This window comes from Magnolia sinica, chromosome 19 (assembly GCF_029962835.1).
Source record: "Magnolia sinica isolate HGM2019 chromosome 19, MsV1, whole genome shotgun sequence".
Lineage (NCBI taxonomy): Eukaryota > Viridiplantae > Streptophyta > Magnoliopsida > Magnoliales > Magnoliaceae > Magnolia > Magnolia sinica.
Window position 1 is genome coordinate 14,860,554 of NC_080591.1, and position 22,977 is coordinate 14,883,530.

At 37.1% G+C, this 22,977-nt stretch overlaps 1 protein-coding gene across 1 annotated transcript; it reads left to right on the forward strand.

Annotated features, from left to right (window-relative positions):
* The first annotated feature begins 852 nt into the window (after window positions 1-852).
* Window positions 853-20,613, forward strand: LOC131235275 (isoeugenol synthase 1-like). Its single transcript, XM_058232411.1, has 5 exons — window positions 853-1,149; window positions 15,344-15,478; window positions 16,764-16,992; window positions 18,718-18,921; window positions 20,163-20,613. The coding sequence occupies exons 1-5, from the start codon at window positions 964-966 to the stop codon at window positions 20,357-20,359; spliced, it is 951 nt and encodes a 316-aa protein (XP_058088394.1). The 5' UTR covers window positions 853-963; the 3' UTR covers window positions 20,360-20,613.
* Window positions 20,614-22,977: the final 2,364 nt, after the last annotated feature.

Below are 22,977 nucleotides of genomic sequence, written 5' to 3' on the forward strand. Positions count from 1 at the left end.
GTTTTATTATTCTGGATAACTTTTAATTAGGATTAAAATTTTATTATTTTGGATAATTTTAAATTAGGATTTTAGTTTTTCTTTATTACTATAATAATTGAGAAATCATACACATTACACATTATTCAATAAAATATTCGACTTTTCTCTCTTATTATTTCTTGCAGATTCAAGAACCACCCATCTTCCTCTTCACTTTTCATGTTCTTCTCTACTATGTTAGTTTGGCATTCATTTAGTCCAAATACGTCAAGCCCCACGTAGGATTGGACCTGGATTTGATGGACTACTTCCACTTCAGCTGTTTGGCTTTCTTTTGGTCTATCCATGTTAGGAATGTATCTATGCCATGTCCTACATCAACTACACTTCTTAAATCACACTAATAAAATAATCCTAGCCATCTAATTGATGTCTATCACAACAGTTTGATAGAAGTAAAATACTAAGTGGTCCAAATTCTAAGGGCACGATCAGATGGTAAATATCATAACTACATTTTAGTTTTTAAGCTATGATTCCACCCACAACTAATTGGTTAATCTAAAACTATGCCGTTTTTCAGGATAATGATATGACCTATCCTAATAAGGAAAACAACATTTTACAAGTGGGTCTCCATTCCCATCCCACAATTCTCAAATCAAAATTCCTCGGAACATGCATTTCAGGTGCATGCACTTCTCTACTTTTGAATAATTGACCAAAGCCAGACGGCCGTCAGCTTTGGTCAATTTTTTGGTACGCATAAAAATCAACCAATCACGTGAGAGTCTCTTAATTTGATATCTCCATCCATTGAAATCAACTGAGGACAAACCAAATAGTGGACCCCATAAGCCGCCGATACCATCCACATCTTATAAGTCGGGCCTTCCCCTAGCTAGGTTTTTCTACTTGTCCTTCTTTATTGAATTAAACATTTCCATCTCCATAGAAGATAAGCGTAAGGTAGGAGTAACCATGGCCACTCAAAGCAAGATCCTGATCTTTGGAGGAACTGGGTATATTGGAAAATACATGGTGAAGGCAAGCCTCTCAATGGGCCATCCTACGTATGTTTATGTGCGCCCCACCTTCAATAATAACAACATTTCCAGGCTAGAGTTATTACAGGAATTCAAGTCCATGGGAGTGAAGATTTTTCAGGTACATATATCTTTCACTTGAGTTTCAACTTAGAGAAATGAAAGAGGAATTACAATTTTCAGTTGGCTTGATAGGCCCACCTCCTCATGATCTGACCTGATCGTATGGTGAGTGAGCGTTGAAATTGAATAGGGCGTGAGACATACGTCATCTTTAAATTCACTTCAGTCCCTTTTTGTTTTTTTTGTCACATGCCCTAAAAGATATGAGAAAAAAATGGATGGACCGTATCAATCTAATACATACATCATGATGGCCCCACGGAAGCTTCACATGTCGATGTGACTTATTTCCTTCTCTCCAGCAAGAAGCGAAATTTCTTGACGTGCGAAATTCATGACACGGGCCTTATGATGATGTATTTGTTAGATCCACACCGTCCATCCATTTTCAGATCATTTTAGGATGTGAATCTTAAAAAAGGTAAGATCCAAAGCTCAAGTGGACCACACCACAGGAAATTATATGAATTGACGCTCCTGTTGAAAACTTCTTAGGGCCACAAATGGCTCTGATCAAGCCGTTACTTATATATGTTTTACCTTCATCTAAGTATGGGTGACATTATGAACAAGTTAGATGGTAAATAAGCCTCACGGTTGGCACTAGGAAAGTTTCAATGGCAGTTTGTTTAATGCCCCCGATTTCTGTGGTGTGGTCCACTTGGGCTTTGGATGTAACTCATTTTTGGGATCATGCTTTAAAATTATCTTGAAAAATTGTTGGACGGTGTGAATCAAACACAAAAATCATGGTGGGCATGAAGAAGTTCTACACATTAAAAGTTAGTGTTGTGTGGTAAGCAATTTATCTCAGAGAGAAATTTGGCCTATCTTGTGAACTGGACTCATCAAATGGCACCATGCAATGATAAGTGCCGGCACCGAAATTTCCTGTTACCATTCAAGATGGAGTCTGTGTCGCCAACAGTTGGCCCGCACCTATGTTTTGAACCGTCCATATTATTCTTATTATCACAAATATAATTATTTTGTTTTGTTTGTTTGTTTTTTTTTCCTAAAATCACACCCGATAAATGATCTTATCTATGAATTTATAGTTGAGTGCGAGCCATTGAAAACGTTCTTACATTATTATTATTGTTATTATTCTGAATTCATTTCGGACATAGAGGTGGTGGCTAAAATCATCCTTTCAATGTAAGTTTCATGAGTAGTGTAAGTATCTAGAGCCCACAACCCTTGATAAATATCAGCTTGATTCAAAACTTCCGTGATTCCATAAAGATTTCAACGGTGAGATTTCAATCCCTACTGTTTTATGTGATCTGATCCAAAACTTTTGTGATTATTTCTTGGGCTCGTGCCCTCAAATGAGTGCAAAATGCCGGACGATGGGCTCACAGAGCTTTGACATGAGCTAGCTGGGACGCAGATTGCATACTGACAGCGTCAGTAGGGCGGTGGCTACTGACAGAGCTCCGCTGGTCAGGCATCAGTATATATGTTTTTATTTTTATTTTTATTTTTAACACACGCACACACACCTCCACACACTCACGCCGTAGTGGGCTTTCACCACCTATAGATACTCGAACCCTTAACCAAGTGTTGAAACTCCTGGGAGCCTACCACCCGAGCAAGAGCAAGGATCCTCATCAATATGTATGTGTTTTAGAGAAGCAGTCACTCTATTTTTATTTTTATTTTTCAAATTATTGTAGAGAGGGAGCCTGAAAATGAGGGACATCCAAATCTCGAGTGGACCACGCTACAAGAAAATAGTGGCAATTGCCCACTATTAAAAGCTTCTTAAGTCTCACTGTAATGTTTATTTGTCATCTAACCTGTTGATCACGCACACGTGGATGAAGAGAAACCACAAATATCAACTTAATATAAAAATTTTGTACCTCCTAAGAGAATGTTCAATGACCACTCTTTTCTGTGGTGTGGATCATATGAGATTTGGATCTGCCTCATTTTTGGGCTCATGCCATAAAATAGTCTGCAGAAATGGATGGAAGGCGTGGATAATATATATACAACATGAGGGGCCTGTAGAGCACTGTAAGTAGCCACCTCCCTATCGCGGCTGTCAGATCTGGGACCCACCATTGGCACGTGGTGCAAGGACTTTGCGGGATCCATCGTCAGCATACTGTGTAAGGACTCTGTAAACCCCACCGTGGTGTATGCGTTTTATCTGTACCTTCCATCCTTTCTACCAACTCATTTCAGAGCATGATCCCAAAATTGAAAGATATCCAAAGCTCAAGTAGACCACACCATATAAAGTAATGAGAATTGAACACCTACTGTTGAAAACTTCTTATGGCTACAGATGTTTTGGATCAAGCTGATATTTATATTTTCCCTTTTCCCATCTTTATAACCTTATGAACAGCTTGGATAGTAAATAAACATGGTAGTGGCCCAAGGTAAGTTTCAATTGTGGGTATCATTGTCCCTCTACTCTTTGTGGTGTGGTCCACTTGAACTTTGGATCTGTCTCATTTTTTAAGCTCATGACTTAAAATGATCTTGCAAAATGAATGAATGGTAACACATACATCATTGTGGGGCTCACAAAAGTTTGCTACGTCGCCGTTGGTCAGTTGCTATGTTTACCCAATGTGGAAATACGTATACAATGAAAATGTTAATATGTATGTATTTTTATTTTTTTTATTTTTAAAAAATTTACAGTTAATATCGCCTGAGGCCATGAGCGGTGACGTGGATAGTAAGAGGAGGTGGGACATAAATTCACTTTGCGCTCAACATAGACGATCCACACACAATAATAACATATTTCTTTGGAATATCTTATATAATATGGTCCGAGTGTTGCACTCCTATGAGAGTTTACCACGATTTTGTTGCAAAAAATATTGATTTTTAAATATATTTTAAATAAAATATAATATATATTATATAAAAAAAGTTTTGGAAAAAGCTTTTTGGGGGTTTTTTAAGAATAGTCGCACATGGAAAATGGAAGAGAAGTTTTTGTGGTTTAAATGAAAACAGTGAAGTATTGTAATATTTACTTACCTAGTCCAAGGACTATGGACCTTGCGTGTTCCAATGCGTGGCACTGGAACACCCGTGCGCGCGCTTGCGCTCGGACTCGGGCTCGGGCTCGGTGCGAGGGCGCGGGCATGTGAGGCAGTGTGGCTGTAGAGGCGCTAGTGGCGCACTTTGCATTGAGACATTAAACCACTATGCCATTAGTCCTTCTGAATATATAGAGAGCTGAAAAAAGAGCTGTTGCGGCAAGTCTGTAACAGCTGTGCCATTAGTGCAGGGTCCAGCAGTAACTGCTACATGGCTAGCCCAACAGCTAGAAAACGGCTAGCTGCTGTCTCACAACAGTCAGCATGCAGCAGCTTAATGGCCTATGGACAACAATCAGAAAACGGCCATAAAACGGCTAGTTTTCTCTAACAGCTAGAAAATGGTCATGGGATTTAATTTCCTGGACCATAACCCCAGCCACCATAGCCTATAAAAGGAGGGCCTAGATGGGTTTCCAAACCATCTCTCAACCCACTCTAACAGACCCACACGAACTGAGATAGTCCTCCACTCTTCTCTGGTAATTCCAGCAAGACAGCAAGGGTTGAACCTTTGCTTGAAGAACAGAGCAACAGTGTGGTCTAGAATAGTTCGACTGAACCAGTGGTTGAAGATTTAACCAGTGCAGTGGTGTAAATCTCATAATTTTTTCTTCTCTTTCTTTCTTCTGGGATTTTTTCTTTTATTGTATTTCTGCCAGACTGAGTGTAACAGAGTTCCAACAGGCGGGCCTTCGTGTTTGTTAAACGCAGACCCACACCAGGCTCGTCGTATCTTAGAAACGGTTTGCCTGTAACCTATCAGCATATTCAATTCACTTGAATAGAGGCAAATAACATTTTAAGGACAGTGTTTTAGACGTGCTTCAGCCTGTCCATATTTCAGATTAATTTGCGTTTTTCGGATTCCATATTTTACAGAAAAAATATTATTCTGTAAATTTCCAACACATTTGACCTTGTTTTAGCTAAGAGAGACATGGAACACCCAAGCTTTTTAGGGCCAATATGTCGTATATTGTGAATCCACTTCATTCATCAAGTGATAATTCTATATTAGGTCCTTTCTCTTGGTCCAGTGGGAGACTCCCAGGAGTTTCAACACCGGGTCAAGGGGTCGAGCACCCATAGGTGGTGAAATCCCACCTAGGCGTGAGTGTGCGGTGGTGTGTGTGCGTGTGTTTAAAAAAAGAAGAGAAAAAAGTGATAATTCTATATTCACATCATCCTAGTTAACTGTGCTAAGATAGGTGAAATCGATCCATGGGAATGATATAAATTTTTGATTGAAACATTTAGTTCATGCAAGCATTGTTGCTTACTTGAATATTGAACGAGCCTGATTTTTGTATACTCTCTTCAACTTGGTGAGTTACATATGATAAATGAGTTTGACAGAATATATACATCATCGTGACCACACACATGAACCTATAATTGGCATCCCATCTCTGATATTTCTTGTGGTATGCCCCCAACTGAGTTATAGATTTAGCAACATGGCGTGCTCTAAAGAGCGATGCAGTAATAACTTAACAAAATTGAAGTTGATCCATATAAAATTTAGTGAGAATATACTAGGAATTTAATTTAAGGGAAACAATTGGTACAAGTTTTTAATCCAACGAAATAGAAGAGTTGTAAAATAATTAATAAAAATGACTAAGGATTCGAAAATTCCCAAGCAATAAACTTTTAATCTAATTCGTCTTCTTGAGTTGATAACTCGGTGTTCGAATTATCTCTGACATTATCGAAATATATCCGATTTTATCTCCAACTCGGCGATAACGATAACACTGGTAGCGATACCAATAACATTGATAATATTAGAAATTTCAAGTATTAGAATGTATTGCTAAGTATCGCCAACATATCAACATCGCTAATGTAATCACCAATATTTTTTTTAACTATGTAAATTCTAGGTTTGACTTGTATTGCCAATTCATCAATATCACTAATGTATCACCAATATTTTCAACTATATAAATTCTAGGTAATACTTGTATTATAAATGTATCAACGATATTTTAATAATATCACCAACATATTGATATCATCAAAATTTTGTTTATTAGAAATTTTTTTATTTCATTTTTTTTTTCATGGGCACATGGTTATATGCAGTATTCAATTTGTAATTGATGATATTGATAATATCTCGATATTATCAATATCGCAATATGCGCGATATTGAGACCACAATCTTTCGTTTCCTTTTCAATTTTGATTTCTTTGTGGAATATCATGTGTTGTTGATATTTTGCAATATTAATGAATGTTTGGAAGGAAGGTTAGATAATTAAATAGGCCAAATGAGATGGTAGACTGATTTCTTATAACAACATATGCTTTTAAGGCCTCAGTAAATGTAAACTTGTTATGTATGCATTCTTTTTTGCATTTTTTTTTAAATTTCTAAATATGCAAATTAATATGTACATTTTAACATCTCCTAAAGTTTCGTTGAAAATTTCACCATTTTCCTATGTTTTCCAGCATTTCTGGTTATCAGCGACATTATTAGCGATATAGATATTGTTTCTGTATCCCTGGCCAGCGAAACTTATAGCAACACTAATACTTCGAACACTGAACTCAACTAGAATTAGAATTCAATCCGTTTTAATTGGAAGATAATACAATAACATCAACAAAAACATCCAATATAGATTAGAATTATGATATGTGTGATCTCTTAAGAAGATATAGGTAATCACATAGCAGGAAATTGAACGAATTTAATTTAACCAAAGGTAACAATGGATTAAACAACTTTACAGATTGATTCATTTTTCAATTTAAGAATTTAATCATATTCAATCATAATTCAATATAACAACCTTAACTTTCATTGAAAAATGAATTAACTATCAAATATTCATTAAAAGCATTATCTCTTAACTTTAGATAAGAGATTAGCCAAATATGACTAATATCTTAAACAAAACGAAAAGAAAAACTCTAAAAATAAACTAGAACCGATGGATTGAGAATGAATGATGATTCTAAAGAAGTTTTGTCACTCTTAGGTCTTTCTCTCAAGCTCTAATTCATCCTTGGATCAGCTTAGAATATCATTTTAAATAGAAAAAATTCGCACCAACTTGAAATCAACTTCAAATTTACGCACTTATGTTACACTTCGGTTGCACTGAGTCCAGCTAAATTTCATAAAAATATATCTAAAATCTCTGTCTCCCTTAGGTTACACCGAACTCTCATTCGGTGACACCGAACATGACTTCGGTTGGACCAACATGTTGAGCCGAATTATCTCTGAAAACCATGATTTATCATTAGACTATTCTGTGCAATCGGACCGAACCAACCTCAGGTGGGATCGAACTGTTTGTTACTTCTGTTCTTATACTTTGTGATATTTCACTCAATTCTTCACCATTTATCCTTGGTTTCTTGGATTTATGACATGTGAATTATTCAATAATGTCCTCCAAATTTTCAATTCTTTACTTGATTAATCTTTGCACTTTAATCATCATTCTTAAGTATAATTTCGTCTTTGTTTTCCATATTACATTGCATGTATAAAATATATGTTAGTTAATCAATTAAGTACTTTGAATATATGAAAACTAATGCAATTAAGAAGATAAATATATAATATTTAGACATTATCAGGTTTAACTAAGGTTAGGGTGGTTAATCAAGGTTAGGGGCTTAATGCATAATTAAAGAGGCTAATGAGGCTTGGTTGTAGATTCTATGGATATGGGGAGAGGAGATGTAAGGTATGGAGAAGAGATGAAAGTGTTTACTTTTATGTTACATGAGATGGGGTTAGTATGGGGAGGTGATGTCATGGGGAGGGGTAGAGATTTCCCCACACATATGATACTTGGTGCACGTGTGAGTAATGTGTGTGGCGTAAATGTGTAGGCATGTTGTGTATGATGTCATGTGTGTTTGAGAGAAATCCAATCCGTTCACAAGTTTTTTAAGTTTATTTTACCTAGGGGACCAAAATATGAGGCGAATCCAGTGCTCAAGTGGGCCACAATCCAAGAAAAAGCGAACCATTAAAGGCCATTATCAAAATTACTCCTGCTATGGATTACACCTGGGCATTGGATCAGCCTTGATTTTGGTCACTTGCCCTAAATGAGAAATGAAAAATGGTGGATGGGTCAGATTTGTCAGTCTCACAAAAGTAGGCCCCACCAGGATTAAGGCCTGCATCCAAACATGGGATGTTTGGAGACATGCGGTGATGGTGGGCCCAACGTGTTGCTTGAGAGAAATTCAATCCATCTGTAAGTTTTGATAGTTAATTTTACTTTGGGTACCGAAAGATGGGGCATAATATTGCGCGCTCAAACTGGCCACAATTTAAGAAAAAGTGGATCGTTAACACCACCATATGACTTTTTCCTACTGTGGGACCTACCTATCGATTTTGGGTCCACTAACTAAAAATGGGAAAAATGCTGAACGTGTGTGATTTGTTACAAGCCTTGCAAAAGTGGGACCCACCAAGATAAAGGGCTGCATTACCATGACATGGCACCTATCGCATCTCCGCCAACTCGAGAGAAATTGAAGCCGTCCATAATTTTAGCCATCCAGTGATCAAAGAGGGCCACAATGCAAGAAAAAATAGGCTGTTAAACGCCATCGTTGGATTTATTTATTTATTTTATTTTTTTCTATTGTGCAACCCACTTGGGCATTGGATTAGCCTTGATTTTGGGCCATGCTCTAAAATATGAACGAGAAAATGGCAGTGTTGGATTTGTCAGAAGCCAAACGAAGGTGGCCTCACATGATTCAAAAGGTTTTTGGTTAATTTAATTAGTAAATACCAAAATAATTTTATGGCACATGAGACTCACAATAGCAGTTCTGTGTAAAGCCAAGTCGAGGGCGAGCAAGAGGGCTCAGCTCAAAACTCAACTCAGACCTCAACTCACTACATAATAATAATAATAATAATAAATTTTCACCGGTGCATGTCTTCCATGCCATCATAGTGGACCCCACCTGTTTTCATGATAACATTGATAATCATAGTGGAACCCACCGGATTCAATTCTCAATTTTCATGATAAAATTGATAATCACAAGAGCATTCAGGATAACCATAACCTAAATCAAAACTTGCCTTACAGTTCAACTTTCATTCTTTCAGCTTTTGATTTTTCCATTAATGGCTTTTACGCTATGTCAATCTTTTTAAAGATCCTTAATAGGTATCCCTTTTCGATGATAACTGTTTTTTTGGCTGAGTATTCTTTTTCCTTTTTTTTTTCTTCAATTCTTTTTATTGAACATGATGGACAAATTTCCCGAGTTGGTTCCTTCCATGCTTAGTAATTACCAGGTTAATAATCCAATATCGAACTAAAACCTTAGTGTGTAAGCTAGATGTGACATGTGAAATCATGACTTAATCAATGTTTAAAACCTCTAATCATGAATTAACAATTCGAACTTAATTGTGAAATCTAACAGGTAGCTGAATGCAGGAGTAATAAATTACCAACATTACGTATCTTATACTTCTACATCAAAGATGACCTTCAGAATCACTCGAATTCACAAGAATTTTTAGAAAAAATTTCAAAAAATTTCACAATTTTTACTAAAGATTGAGAAAACACTGGTTAGGTAACCTAATCTCTCATCCCCAATCTAAAATCTACATTGTCTTCAATATAAAAGATATAAACATGTAACACACATGAGACAACGAAATTAAAGAGAAGTGATGGAAGGATAATACCTAATGAAGGAGTTAAGAGGCTTCTTCCAAAGAGATCTCAGCGTGGCGGTGGTTCGCACAAGATTCAATCTGATGAAATCAAACTATCCTAAAACAACTGGCAAGCAAACTATCCTAAAACAACTGGCAAGCAAACTATCCTAACGGCATAAAGCCGAGTACCCTATAACGACATCAAGCAAACTATCCTAGTCCTATGAAAGCAGGGGAAAAACTACTTAGTCATGCCGCAAGGTTCCTCTTCCGGCCAATATTTCGATAAATTTATTTGAAGGTTTCTCAACAAGATCATCAAGAAGCCCTTTTTACAATAGGCTTGGATGCCCTGAAGCATGACTATCCAGAGAAATTTATGTACCTCATCAAAAAATTGTTGTTGAATCGCTTGAGGTATCTAAAGGATATATGATTCACCTGTGATAGAAAAAGTGTCAAAGTTAGTATCTCATGGTGAATAAGAGACTACAAGTAAATAGAATTCAAATTTTTTTTCAGAAAGTGATGTAGTCATAACATAGTCCGAAGTTTCAGACTCCAGTTCAATTTCCAGCTCTTCCTCCCTTAATGGTAAGCATTCAAGATCTGGGGAAAGGGGTTTTCAGAATAAGGGTTCTTTCAGTCCGTGACAACTACCGAGGTATTGCCTTGCGATGTATCCACTTTTTCTTTTATTATAAGTTCGTTTGAATATGCAAAGTGTGTCAAGCAATCATCCAAAGAGTTGAAAAATTCAGCTGAGAATGACTCATTATTCACATTAAAGTGTGTGATGATTTGCCCAAGGATTCTATTGTCTTTGAAAGTGGATGGAGGCATGCTCTCTTGCTCTTGCCTTGCATAGACAAGTTGAGGATCAATAAGCGACACATTGATGTGAACACTCTGCTCATTGAAGCTACTTAGTAGAGGCATTGAATCATTAAAAGTGTAAAGCTCGGATGGTGGCCTCAACTGGGTGGTTTCAACTTCCAGAGTCATATCAAGCGACTCGTCCATCTCCCGAATCATATCATCATTCAATTCTGGGGAGTGGTCTAAACATGCACCACAAAGGTTAGAAAATTTAGGTGAAAGCGGTTCATCCTCCACGTTTAAATTGGCCATGTCAGATTGGTGGAGTAGATCACTATGGTCGACAACTTTCTGAACCTCTTGATCATTGATATGGGCCAAACTTGAGATTGAATCCCAATACACATAATCTTTCAATTGAGTGCAGTACACACTTGGAATGAGATTGCTTTCCTTACATTCTGTTCCTAGATTGGATTGAGGTTCAAATAAACTAAAATCTTCCTCATCATTAAAATCAAGTGTGTCATGTGAGTGAAGTGTGTCAATATCATTATATTTAAAAATCAACAATGTCTCTTGATTATTCATTTGGATCGTCATCGAGATTGACTCATCGGGACTACAATCCAACTCTTCATTCAAAATTCCAGAGTTCGCCAAAAGCAAGTTAGGATTACTTTCCTCGCATTGTGTTTCTAGGTTGAGTTGTGGCTGGGATGAAAAAGCCCTCATTATCTCATCATAAGTAGGGAATCCAAAAGAGTAATCAACAAAATCAATTGGCGGTTCATCTCTTCAATGTGTCGAGTTGACATCACTTTCCTTGCACTGTATTTGTAATTTGGGTTGCGGTTGGGATGAATTAGTCTCCATTAGCCTATCGAGCCGTGATTCAATTATTTCTAATAATTTTCTCATATCAGTAACATAGTCTATGTAACTCTGAAGTGGCTCCTCTTGGATCGTTTCTATTGGATATTCAAAAGTAGCTGATCCAAGAGGGTTGTTACCATGATGTTTTACTGACTCAATTTCGAAATATTTCTGTTTCCACTGATTATAATCATACGAATCATAGGTCGGGAGTTGATAAATGTCATCATTCCAATAATCACGTACTGTTTTCTTAACTCATGGAATGCAATTATTTTTCCACAGATAATCACCGAAGGACTTCTTAATCGGTGGAGCATCATATTTCGATTGGTCGAAGAAATTTTCAGAAAATATTTGAGGCATAAGCTGTTTCCTATCATAATCATCATACATCAAAAAACTTTCCCAAGATTTCTTAGCTAGCTTAGCATACACACGTTCCAACTCTTGCATGGTGAAACCCTAATTCTAAATTTAATCATAAGAATAAAAGAAAAATCCTATACCAATAAGAGATCTAGAAATAGAAAAAGAGAATTAGAAAGAAGTTACTAGATTGAAAGTTCCTATGTTAGAAACCTGCAAAACAAATCAAAACAAGTCAGTTTCTAAAAATAGAAAGTCTAAAGTTAGAAAGTTCCTAAAATAAAAATTAAACTTCTAAAAACTGAAAATAGAAAGTTTCTAAAAACTAAATTAGGAAAATTATAAACCTAAAATAGAAAGTAAGTTTCTAAAAATAAAAATAAAAAATCTTAGAATAGAAAATTTCTAAAAATAAAAAAGAAAACCTAATCTAAAAATAGAAGATAGAAAAACTAGAAAATTAGAAAGGGATTACCAATTTAAAAGGTCTATATCAGGATCCTACAAAACGGTAAGTTAGATTAGTTTATAGAAATCAAATAGGAAAACTTAAACCTAGAATTAAAAATTGGAAAAACCCTAATCTTAACCTAATTCTAAAACGAGTTAATCTCATAAGACCTCTATGCATAGCAATAACATCAATATTATTTTGTCATGGTCGACCAAGTAACATATGACAAACTTTCATGTTGACTATGTTACAAAGTACTTGATCCTTATAATTTTACCAATTGAAAACGAGACAATGCATTGTTCGGTTACCTCTGTTTTGTTGACCTCCTTGATCCATCTAATCGTGTATGGAGATGAATGCTTTCCTGTTTTTAGTTGCAACTTTTTCACCATTATTTTCGACATGAGATTCTCACTGCTCCTAACATCGATGATCACATTACAAACTTTTTGGCTTACGGTGCACCTCGTTTGAAAGACGTTGTCTCGTTGTAAATTTATTTTTACCTTTGGTATGTATAATGGCTTCCTCACGATCAAAGTGGTGGCCTGCGATTTACCATCATCTGATGGTGCTTTCCAGAAATCGGGGTTGTGTCGTACAACGACCACAGGTAATTGAGCATCACTTTGAACTCGGGGCGGAATTAATGTATTCGTAATATGGTTGAGGGTTGCCTGCAACCCTTGCATGGTCAATTTACTCTCCCTATGGAAAGTTTTTATTCTTTTCTGAAAGATAACGAATCCCTGGATCACCATCCACAAGATTTTTATTCATACCTTCGTTGTTTGCCATCGGCTTGAGGGGAATCCTCGCTCTGGTACCAATTGACGCAGGGATGAACGTGATGAGGTTAATCACTGTCTTTCTCAAGGATAACTACTCCGAATCCACGGAGCTTCTCTGGACTCCTCACAGAGACTTCTCAAATCCAAGAGGAAAGAGAGCAAGAAAATAAAAATAAATTCTAATAAATTCGAAGTTTAATTGATCAATGAAATAAATGAGTTCATAGGGATACCAAGCAATGAGAGAAAAATTAGAAGCAAACTATAACTATAACTTTCTAAAATTCGTAACTTATTATAAATAGTAAATTTACTTAATTTTATAGTATCCTATGTGGCTTAACCATGTTATTCTCCTAATTATTCTAAGCACTTTTAATGTTGGACACAACTCCTAAAGCCCAATGGATGAAGAGTTATAATCAAACTAAAACTTACTATTTATAGTAAAAACGGAACTAAACATGGAATTCAGCTGTTGATATGATAGAATCTCAAAAATTCGGCATGGGCAACCCAGCATAGCCGGGTTGGTTGGCTAAAGTAGCTCGTCCTATCCTAAAATCATATTAGTACATTGAGTAACTCATTTCGGTTTACGAGATATGCCTGTTTTAAGGTTCTGATGGTCTTGATGACTTCTACCTCTGATCGGGCCTTCTTTGGTCCATCTTGGACATGAAAGTGTCCGGAACCTGCTCTACATTAGCTTCGGATCCAACTTTTATACAATCATTATAGACAATGAACCATCCTCATACATTGAAGATGCGAGCTCTTTTAATACAACTTTTTAGAATGAAGCTATTAATAGTGAAATAGACTTTATATTGCACAACAACACTTGAAAATTGGTAAATCTATCTTTGAGTAACAAACCTATAAATTGTAAATGAGTTTTTAAGATTAAGCTTAGATCAGAAGTGTCTGTTGAGAAATTCTAGGTTAGGCTCTTAAGTCTATTTTCAGAAGAGCATAATTAGAAAGAGGTATTCCATTAATTTATCTTTGAGGTATTATTTAGTGTGAGGTTCATTATGCGAGTAAGAGAGAGGTAAGCCTTGTATTTTTATCTATTGTTTTTAGTAATAAAGACAGTTTTATATCACTACCCATGGAGTAGGCAAATTATCGAACCAAATAAATGCCTATGCATCCTCTCTTGTTTTCATTTGGCCTTTTTGGTTTGTTCTCTCTCTCTCTCTCTCTCTCTCTCTCTCTCTCTCTCTCTCTCTTGTTTTTTCTTTCTTGGCTCTCCTACATTGATCATGAACAAGTGTTTTTCTGTAATAATTATAACATAAATATAAGTTTTTAACTATAATTTCTATTTTAAAATTAATGGTGACTTGTCCTTTTCACGTGTGTCACTCATGTACAGGCATCCCAACCATTCAAATCATAGGGAACAATAAATGACTTAGCTCGGAAGTCACAATGACCAAACAATACTATCTACCGAATTGATGACCACTAGATATATCTTGTGGGGCCACCAATATACTCAGCCCAAATAATCTAATGGTCAAATCAAAACCATTGATCATATGACACCAACCAAATATGAGTCTTACATGCCATCCAATCTATTAATCGAATAGACCCTCCAAGATGTATGAACATTATAAAAATAAAAAATAAAAATCCAGCATTAAAAAACTCAAGTGGTCCACACATGTGATCTGGCAAAGTGAACTTAAAAGAGGTACACTTGATGGTTGGAGTGTATGATATTTACGCCACAGTGGGACCAATACACAACGAGCTTATTCTACAAAGCACTATAGAAGAACTAGACACAGTAATCAAATGTTCCAAGAGCACAACTTTCATGTTAATACGAATCGCAATTATCACTTACACCTGTATGAAAACTGTTAAGAGTTACCTTTGGTTTCACCTAGTATCATGTAATTTCATGATATTTTTAATGATAATATATTGTAATTTGGTGCATGGGATCCTTAACTTTTATGATATATGCTGCAACCAAACGAACCATAGAAGAATTGCCTTTAATTGGTAGTCTATCTACCATTCAATGGTTATTCATATTGTTTAGTTTTTTTTTTCCCAGCCTCTATTTGCTAAGAATTTCTAGTTCATCTGTTTTTCTGTAAAAGGGAAATTTGGATGAGCATGAGAAGCTGGTCTCCGCACTTCGACAAGTAGATATCGTGATCTCTACACTTGCAACTCCTCAGCATAAAGATCAATTTAAAATCTTGGATGCCGTGAAGGAAGCTGGTAATATTAAGGTAACTAATGATTTCTCATTTCTCAAAAGCTGCATAAGAGAGCAAAGACATTTTTTTAAAGAGGCAACATGTGTAAATATGTCGCATGTTTGCTACATCAAGGCCAATCATTAAATGGGCCCATTGTTAACTAGTCTCACTCTCAATTTGACGCTTGTTGTCCCATTTATAGCCCGTATGTGGATCATCCGATGAGTGGGCCGACCTTCTTTTTGGACCAAGGCAGATGAACTATATCGGTAACGTGCTTTGATTTGGTTACGATATGTCATGTGGTCAAGCTTACCATGTATCACCTCTTAATTAGCCCAACCTTGTTATTGTCCAGGTTTGGGCCACATTGGGTCAAGCTCAAGCCAGAAAATGAACCAATTTTGATAAATGAGTTGAGCTCAGGTCTAGACTAATTGATGTAGAGTGGGTCGCAGACAATTTCCTGGCTGAGATGGATTAAAAAAGGCCCGGTTGATGACAGAAGTGATCCGGACTGTCAAACCTTTTAAATCAGGCGTATCTTGCAATCCGGAATGAGTTATTGAGCATTTTTTGTCGAAAACCTTGCGCACTAGTAGACATTATGACCGTCTATAAATAGTAAGTTTACTATTCTAGGAGTTTTAGTTATAGTATGATTTTGAAATATCTCTCATCGCTTGGTATCCCTATTTAAAAGGTTGTGAAATCGTTTATTTGATTCATCAATTAATTTCGAATTTTATAAAATTTATCTTCTTTTTTCTTGCTCTTTTCCTCGTGGATTCGGAACAGTTATGCCCTTGAGGAAGACGGTGCTCGACCTCATGTCCTTCCTTGCATTACTAATCCACCTGCAATGCCAAATGATCCAAACTGCCTGACCATAACCCAAAATGAAACATCTGTCGCATGCTTTAGTATTTCCTCACCAATTCTACCACAACCAGTTCCAACTACTAATGGGTCAGGTTTGAGTAGGGCCCGGGCTCGTGCATGTGCTCGGTCTCCATAAATTTTAAGTTGGTGGTTGGGTGAGTAGGAAATGGGTTGCACGTGGCACGCATGTTGAGTAAATGGGCTAAGCTTGGGCTGACCAAACCTAACACATTGCCAGGCCTACTGTTAGCATTTCTATAGTTTATTTCCAATGCTTTGGGTTACATATGGACTAAAAAAAAGGACTTGCAAATGTTAAAACTAATGAAGAGGAAATCAAGAAAGGAATTCTGATTATGTTTCCTCTTCAACTGTTTTCCACCTAATCTAAAATAGTCCTCTCTCATTCTTATCTCTCTCTGTTGCCTTACAGAGGTTTATCCCATCAGAATTCGGTTGTGAAACGGATCGAGTATCTGCGCTCCCTCCCTTCCAAGCCCTCATTGATATTCGAAAGGAGGTGCGGCGAGCCACTGAAGCATCTGGGATCCCATACACCTTCATAACTGCAAACTGCTATGCAGCATACTTCATTGATTTTCTATTACATCCCCAAGAGAATAGAGATGAAGTTCTCATCTACGGCACTGGCGAAGCAAAAGGTACCCACAAACACTCCCAGTGAGAAATACCAAGGGGATATAAGCATACATGGATAAAAAGGAAATCTAGCGTGAAGAATGCAACATCTAGCTTGTATATATACCATGAATGCACATCGTGTATGATCCTTGGAGATTTCTTCCCTTACTTCTTTTTTTTTTTTCACTTACACATGTGGACCACCTAATTAGAGGAGGGCTTAGATTTTTTGTTGGCAAAGATGTGTTCACATAGGGCTTCACCTACTGAAAGGGCAAATCTATCACACATGTGCAACATTGGCATTCTAGATTACCCACGTGCCTCTTGAATTTCCTCCTAAGGCGGCCTTCAAGTAAATCACCTTGGCATTTCAGTATAATTTAAAATCCATGGATTTAGACTAAGGTAGCTAATAGGGGTGCACATGGAACTGGTAGAACCGGTAAACTGGACCGGAAGTGACTAGACCGTACAGTTTGGTCCGGTTCTTAAGTGCACCGGTTCCGGTTCCTGTTATGAAAATCAAAGAACCGGTTAGTTTGGTTCAGTTCTCAATTTGGGGTTATGCAGAACTGAATCGGACCGGACCGTAGAACCAAACCCTGGAACCGAACCTGGAACCAGACCCCTTGGTCAATATATATATATATATATATATATATATATATATTTGAAACATAAAAAATTATACCATTCATCAAATGGATCACAACACAAATTGACATTGGCTGAAAAATCATTTTGAGAACATGAAAGGGTTATAAAAACAAACCATGAAAAGAATACTCTCTGTGAAAATTTTCAGTAGAAGAGCTTGGGCTGGATTTTTAAAAACCATGCAAATGGGCTGGATTATAAAAAGTCCAGAACCGTAGAATTGAACCGGAACTGAACCGGTTTTTTACGGTCCGATTCCAATTCGGTTCTAGGGTGCAAATGGTCTGGTTCCGGTTCTAGTTTTCTTGGAACAATTGGGAATGGTTTGGTTCCAGTTTCCCCTCAGAAAAGGACCGAACCGTGTGCACCCCTGGTAGCTAACTCCAATTACTTGAGATAAGGCTCAGATGATGAAGAGTTTTATACTCTTGATAAAAATAAAGAGAAGTGCCACGACATCCAATAAGATCTTGGGTATGACAAGCCCTCGTCTTGAAATCAGATTAGTCAACACATCAGCTAAGCCACATTGAGGGTTGCAATGGATTGGTCTAGGAATGGTCAGGGTTGGCCCTAGCCCGGCCTCAACCTCACCGGGCTAAGAAGGCCCTGACCCTACATGACCACCCAAGCCAAGGCAAAAGATTTAAGTGATCAAAGGTTGAAAAAGTCCTATTTAAAGCTTTTGTGAGTTATCTTTCATGTATCATGAGTCCCATGGGAAAATTGGTAGGACTAGGCCTAACAGGCCAGTTGAGCCACATATCATTGGCACAAACCCAACTCTCTTGGAACTAGGCCTCAATTTCAACCCCTGGTGGTCCTGAGGGAAATTTAGGCCTGGTAGCCTGGTTCACCTCTAAGCCACAGAGAGAAATGAGTCTGCGAAAAGATGACAAACAATCTATATTCAATGCACATGAATGGCCAAAATCCCCTCTTTTATCTCTTCTCACTTCTAATTGCCTCAATCCTTCAATCCTTTTTCAATAGCTATTGAAGTGACATTCTTATCAATATCTTGAAATTTTAAAATAATGGCCTAAATCTTGTATGTTTACTAATGATTTTACAAACCAACCCAGTGGTGATGAATTTTGAAGAAGATGTTGCTGCTTACACGATCATGGTCGTTAATGATCCAAGAACCTGCAATCGTATTGTCACCTACAGGCCCCCAAAAAATTTTGTTAGTCAGCTCGATTTGATCTCACTCTGGGAGAAACGGACCAAGAAGATTTTGAAGAGGAATTACATATCTGAAGAAGAAGCCGTGGCTCTCTCACAGAGTAAGAACTCTAGAAGCTCTTTCTCATTTACAATGCTCTTTCTGGTCAGTGCTAAAATAGATAAAGCTGTCTCCCTTTCTTAAGGAGTTATTTGAATGCCTGTAACTTTTTAAGATGTAAATGAGTTTCACCTGAAAGTAAGTTTGAGTTGTTTAGGGCAAGTGGAATCATTTCCTTTCCTCAGGATTTCAAATGCACTGAAAAGCTGTGACTTACAAGTTGTGACTTATATACTCTATCCAAACAATTCTTGCAAGTTACCTGTAAGCTAGCCCTTTACAACTAATACAACTTACAGACTTTGTAGCAGGGAGGGACGTGATGAGGTTGATCACTGTCTTCATCAGGGAATAACTCTGAATCCACGGAGCTCTCTAGACTCACCACAGAGCTTCCTTGAATCCATGAGGGATAAAAGTAGGCATAATTCCTAATAAATTTGAAATAATTTGATTGATGATTAAAAAAAAAAAAAACAAAAACAAAAAACAAAATTACCACCCTTTAAATAATGAGCTCAAACCTAAGACAGCGTTTTAAACTTAGTCTCCAACTCAAACACCCTAAAAACGTGACTTACTATAAATAGTAAACTTACTATTTATAGACAACCTCTATTCCTACTAGACTTCATGGTTTTCGGTAAAAAAATAGAAAGTGCCTAATTTGGCCCAACCACATTCTTCTCCTAACTTCTCTAAGCCCTTTTTCATATTGGGCACAACTTCTATAACTCATAAGGATCAAAACTTATACTCCAACTAAAACTTACTATTTATAGTAAAAACAAAAATAAATGGGACTGTTGACCGTCGATCTGATAGAATCTTGCAAATTTGGCATCGGCAACCTAGTGTAGCGGAGTTGGTTGGCTTAAGTAGGTTCTCCTACCCTAAAATCATATATAATATGTCGAAAAACCCATCCCAGTTTGCCAGATATGACTGATTTAAGGTTCTGACGGTTCAGATCATTTCCACATTCGATCGGGCCTTCCCTGGTCCATCTTTGCCATGAAAGTATCTGTGACCCGCTCTACATAAAAATACCAACTTATGAACGATGACAAACACATACAATCATTCATATGATCAAGGTTAAATGCTTTATTAGTGGATGTTAGTGTTAGCTTGGATTCTAATCTTAAATCTCATGGTGAACCTATCTTTGATGTGCATTTTGAACATTAGAGTTCAAATGATGAGTATTTTCTACCAACTGACTGCATTTAACTTTTACAGCTTTACCCCACCCTGGAAACATCCAGATCTCTATCCTTCATGAATGCTTCATCAAGGGTGATCTGGTGAACATGGAACAAGAAGAAGACTTCTTGGAGGCTTTTGAGTTATACCCAAATTATGATTACACTTCTATTGATCATCTTCTTGATATTTGTGTCGTTAATCCACCAAAAGTAAAGTACGCGGCATTTTAACTTATAAGGATTTTCTCGCATCACTAGCTTGGGGTAGCAGATGGTTTCCACAAAATGTCATGTGTGGCCATGAGTAAATCTGCTAAGAGTTTCCCTTACATAGTTCTTGTTTTGGATTTAAGTAGGTCAATATTTTTATGTTTGCATGATTTTATAAGGTGTGATCCATGTGAATGGTTATGCAATGTGTTTAACCATGAAAATACTTATGCATGATGAGAATAATGGAACTTCAAGCACATATATTTTATGGATTTTTGGTAGCCCATGTACATATTTAAATAGCCTGACCTGTATGTAGAACATTTGAACTGTGCATACGGTGCGCCATTCCATATCAATGACATGCTGCGAAAATCAATTTCGTCTACTCATAAATAACTACTACTAATCCAAAATAGTGGACAATTTTCTAGAGTCATTATATTATGTTTGGACATTCTACATCTGTCACGCCCTAAAAATGAAGCATGCATGGTCCCTGACTTCAGTCTTCAGACATGACTCCGGCAATTTTTATTTTTTTTGTGCAGTTAGTAATGTTTGCCTCAACTATGATACGCAACATTGCAACCAAGATGTGAGAGCAACATATAAATATTATTTCACAGGGTAACATTTATAAGTATAACAAATGCACAAGTTTCAATTTCATAGATACATACGTCACAAAATTCTAAAAGAACGAAACATCATAGAGCGCCAATATAATCCTTGATATACTACTCTTGCCATTTGCCATTGGCCTAAAAAATATAAAGATAAATGTATGTCGTGCCCCAAACTTGGTGACCGGGCTCACAAAATTTTCGGTCATCAAATTTTGGAGTTGATAACCTATGTAATACCCTGATTTTGCCTTCTAACTCCTATACACCAAGTTTCGAAGTGATATACTACAAGGAGAATTTTCAAGGAGCATAACCACAAGTGTACCAAAACAACATCACCATCACATATCAACTATATATCAAGTTTGTACAATGTTGAAAAGAGAAATATAATATATAACAATAGTTCAAAAGATCAGGCGTGCGCTCCAGCGCCTCAATACCCCTAATACGCTCTAGCATAACTTAAAGCATAAACAAACATGCATAAGCTTCCTACGATGCTTGGTAGAGTGTGTGTATATGCATAATACATATGACAAGTATATCATTATCAAATTAAGTGAAAATGATGGAAGGCTATACCACCATGTCCATGGACATTATCAGTCATACCAAGGCTATATAATAGAAAGGTCTACATGTCCAAGTGTCATATGAATAGATGCAATACAAACATGCCAATTATCATCTAATTCATACATCGGAACAATTCCCAACTGGAACTTCACCAGGTTTAATACACGATCATTGGTTCACAGCACCATTGCAATAGTAAAAAGCCTCACTACTCACATCGTCAGTGTAATGCCAATGCCCACCCGACTCATCAATATCAGCCTCATTTCCGAGCTAGTCAGATTGGACCACAGATTGGACCACAATCGCTACTATACACTCCAAGCAAGTGAGGTCGTACCCCTTTCCAACCAACCATGCAACAGGGAAAGACACAATCAACTGGTATTTGGCACTCGTGCGCACATCTATCCACTCAGTCTTGACTCTTGATGTTAGAATACCCTACTAACACCACATGGTTTATGAACTTTCACCATAAAGACATCTTACATGCTTAGATGCTTAGAACATATTTTCGATGTCCATACCTACTAACCATGATACGGTTGTGGTGGCCACCACCTTGATACTGCCATGGTATGTATGTAAACGTGTCTGCATCATGTAGTATGCATGTGTTACATTCAAGTCAGTCGATAGTCATGCGATATGTGCAACATGTGGGTGACCCTATCTCATACAAGTCCCCAAATACCCTGAACCGTAGGAAGAACATATGTAAGTTTACCTTGCATTAGGTAAACTTTAATCAATGATATCAGTACCAACCACCATCCAATCATCGGGCGTCAATCACTATCCATAATAAAGCATACATATGATGCGTTATGAGCATATGAATGAGTAGATCATTAATGTACTAAGCATGATACTAATGGTGTGAAGCAACATCACTAATAGCCTAAGTATACTAGCATGTTATAAACACATCATCATACCGTACATGTCCTTAATCTCATAAGAATGCATGGGCTAAGTAAGGTCCATGATTAATCATGGTTGACCTTATAAGAGACTTCAATATGGGCCCCACAAAGCTCTAAAGGCTCAGTGAAAAATGATGGCCTATGTCTATACAATTCATGGCCCAGATGTGGGCTTAAATAAGGAATCTTTAGTGGCCTCACCTGATGGTAGCTATAGGAATTCATAGGGTGGGAGTTGGTCACTACTACATCCTGAGCGTTTACTAAATGAAAATGTCCCAAAGATGGACATCTTTAAAGGTGTAAACAGTTCATGTGGCATGGCCGACTTAAGTAAGCCCCATCATATCATGCACTCAAATGATCATAGTTGTTTCCTTAGGTGTGTGGTCCACTTAAAAACTGGGCCCCACACCTTAAAATAAGCTGTCAGATGATTGGACAGTTTGGATACAGCAAATACATCACGGTGGGACCCCACAGCAGGCCACAAGGGGTC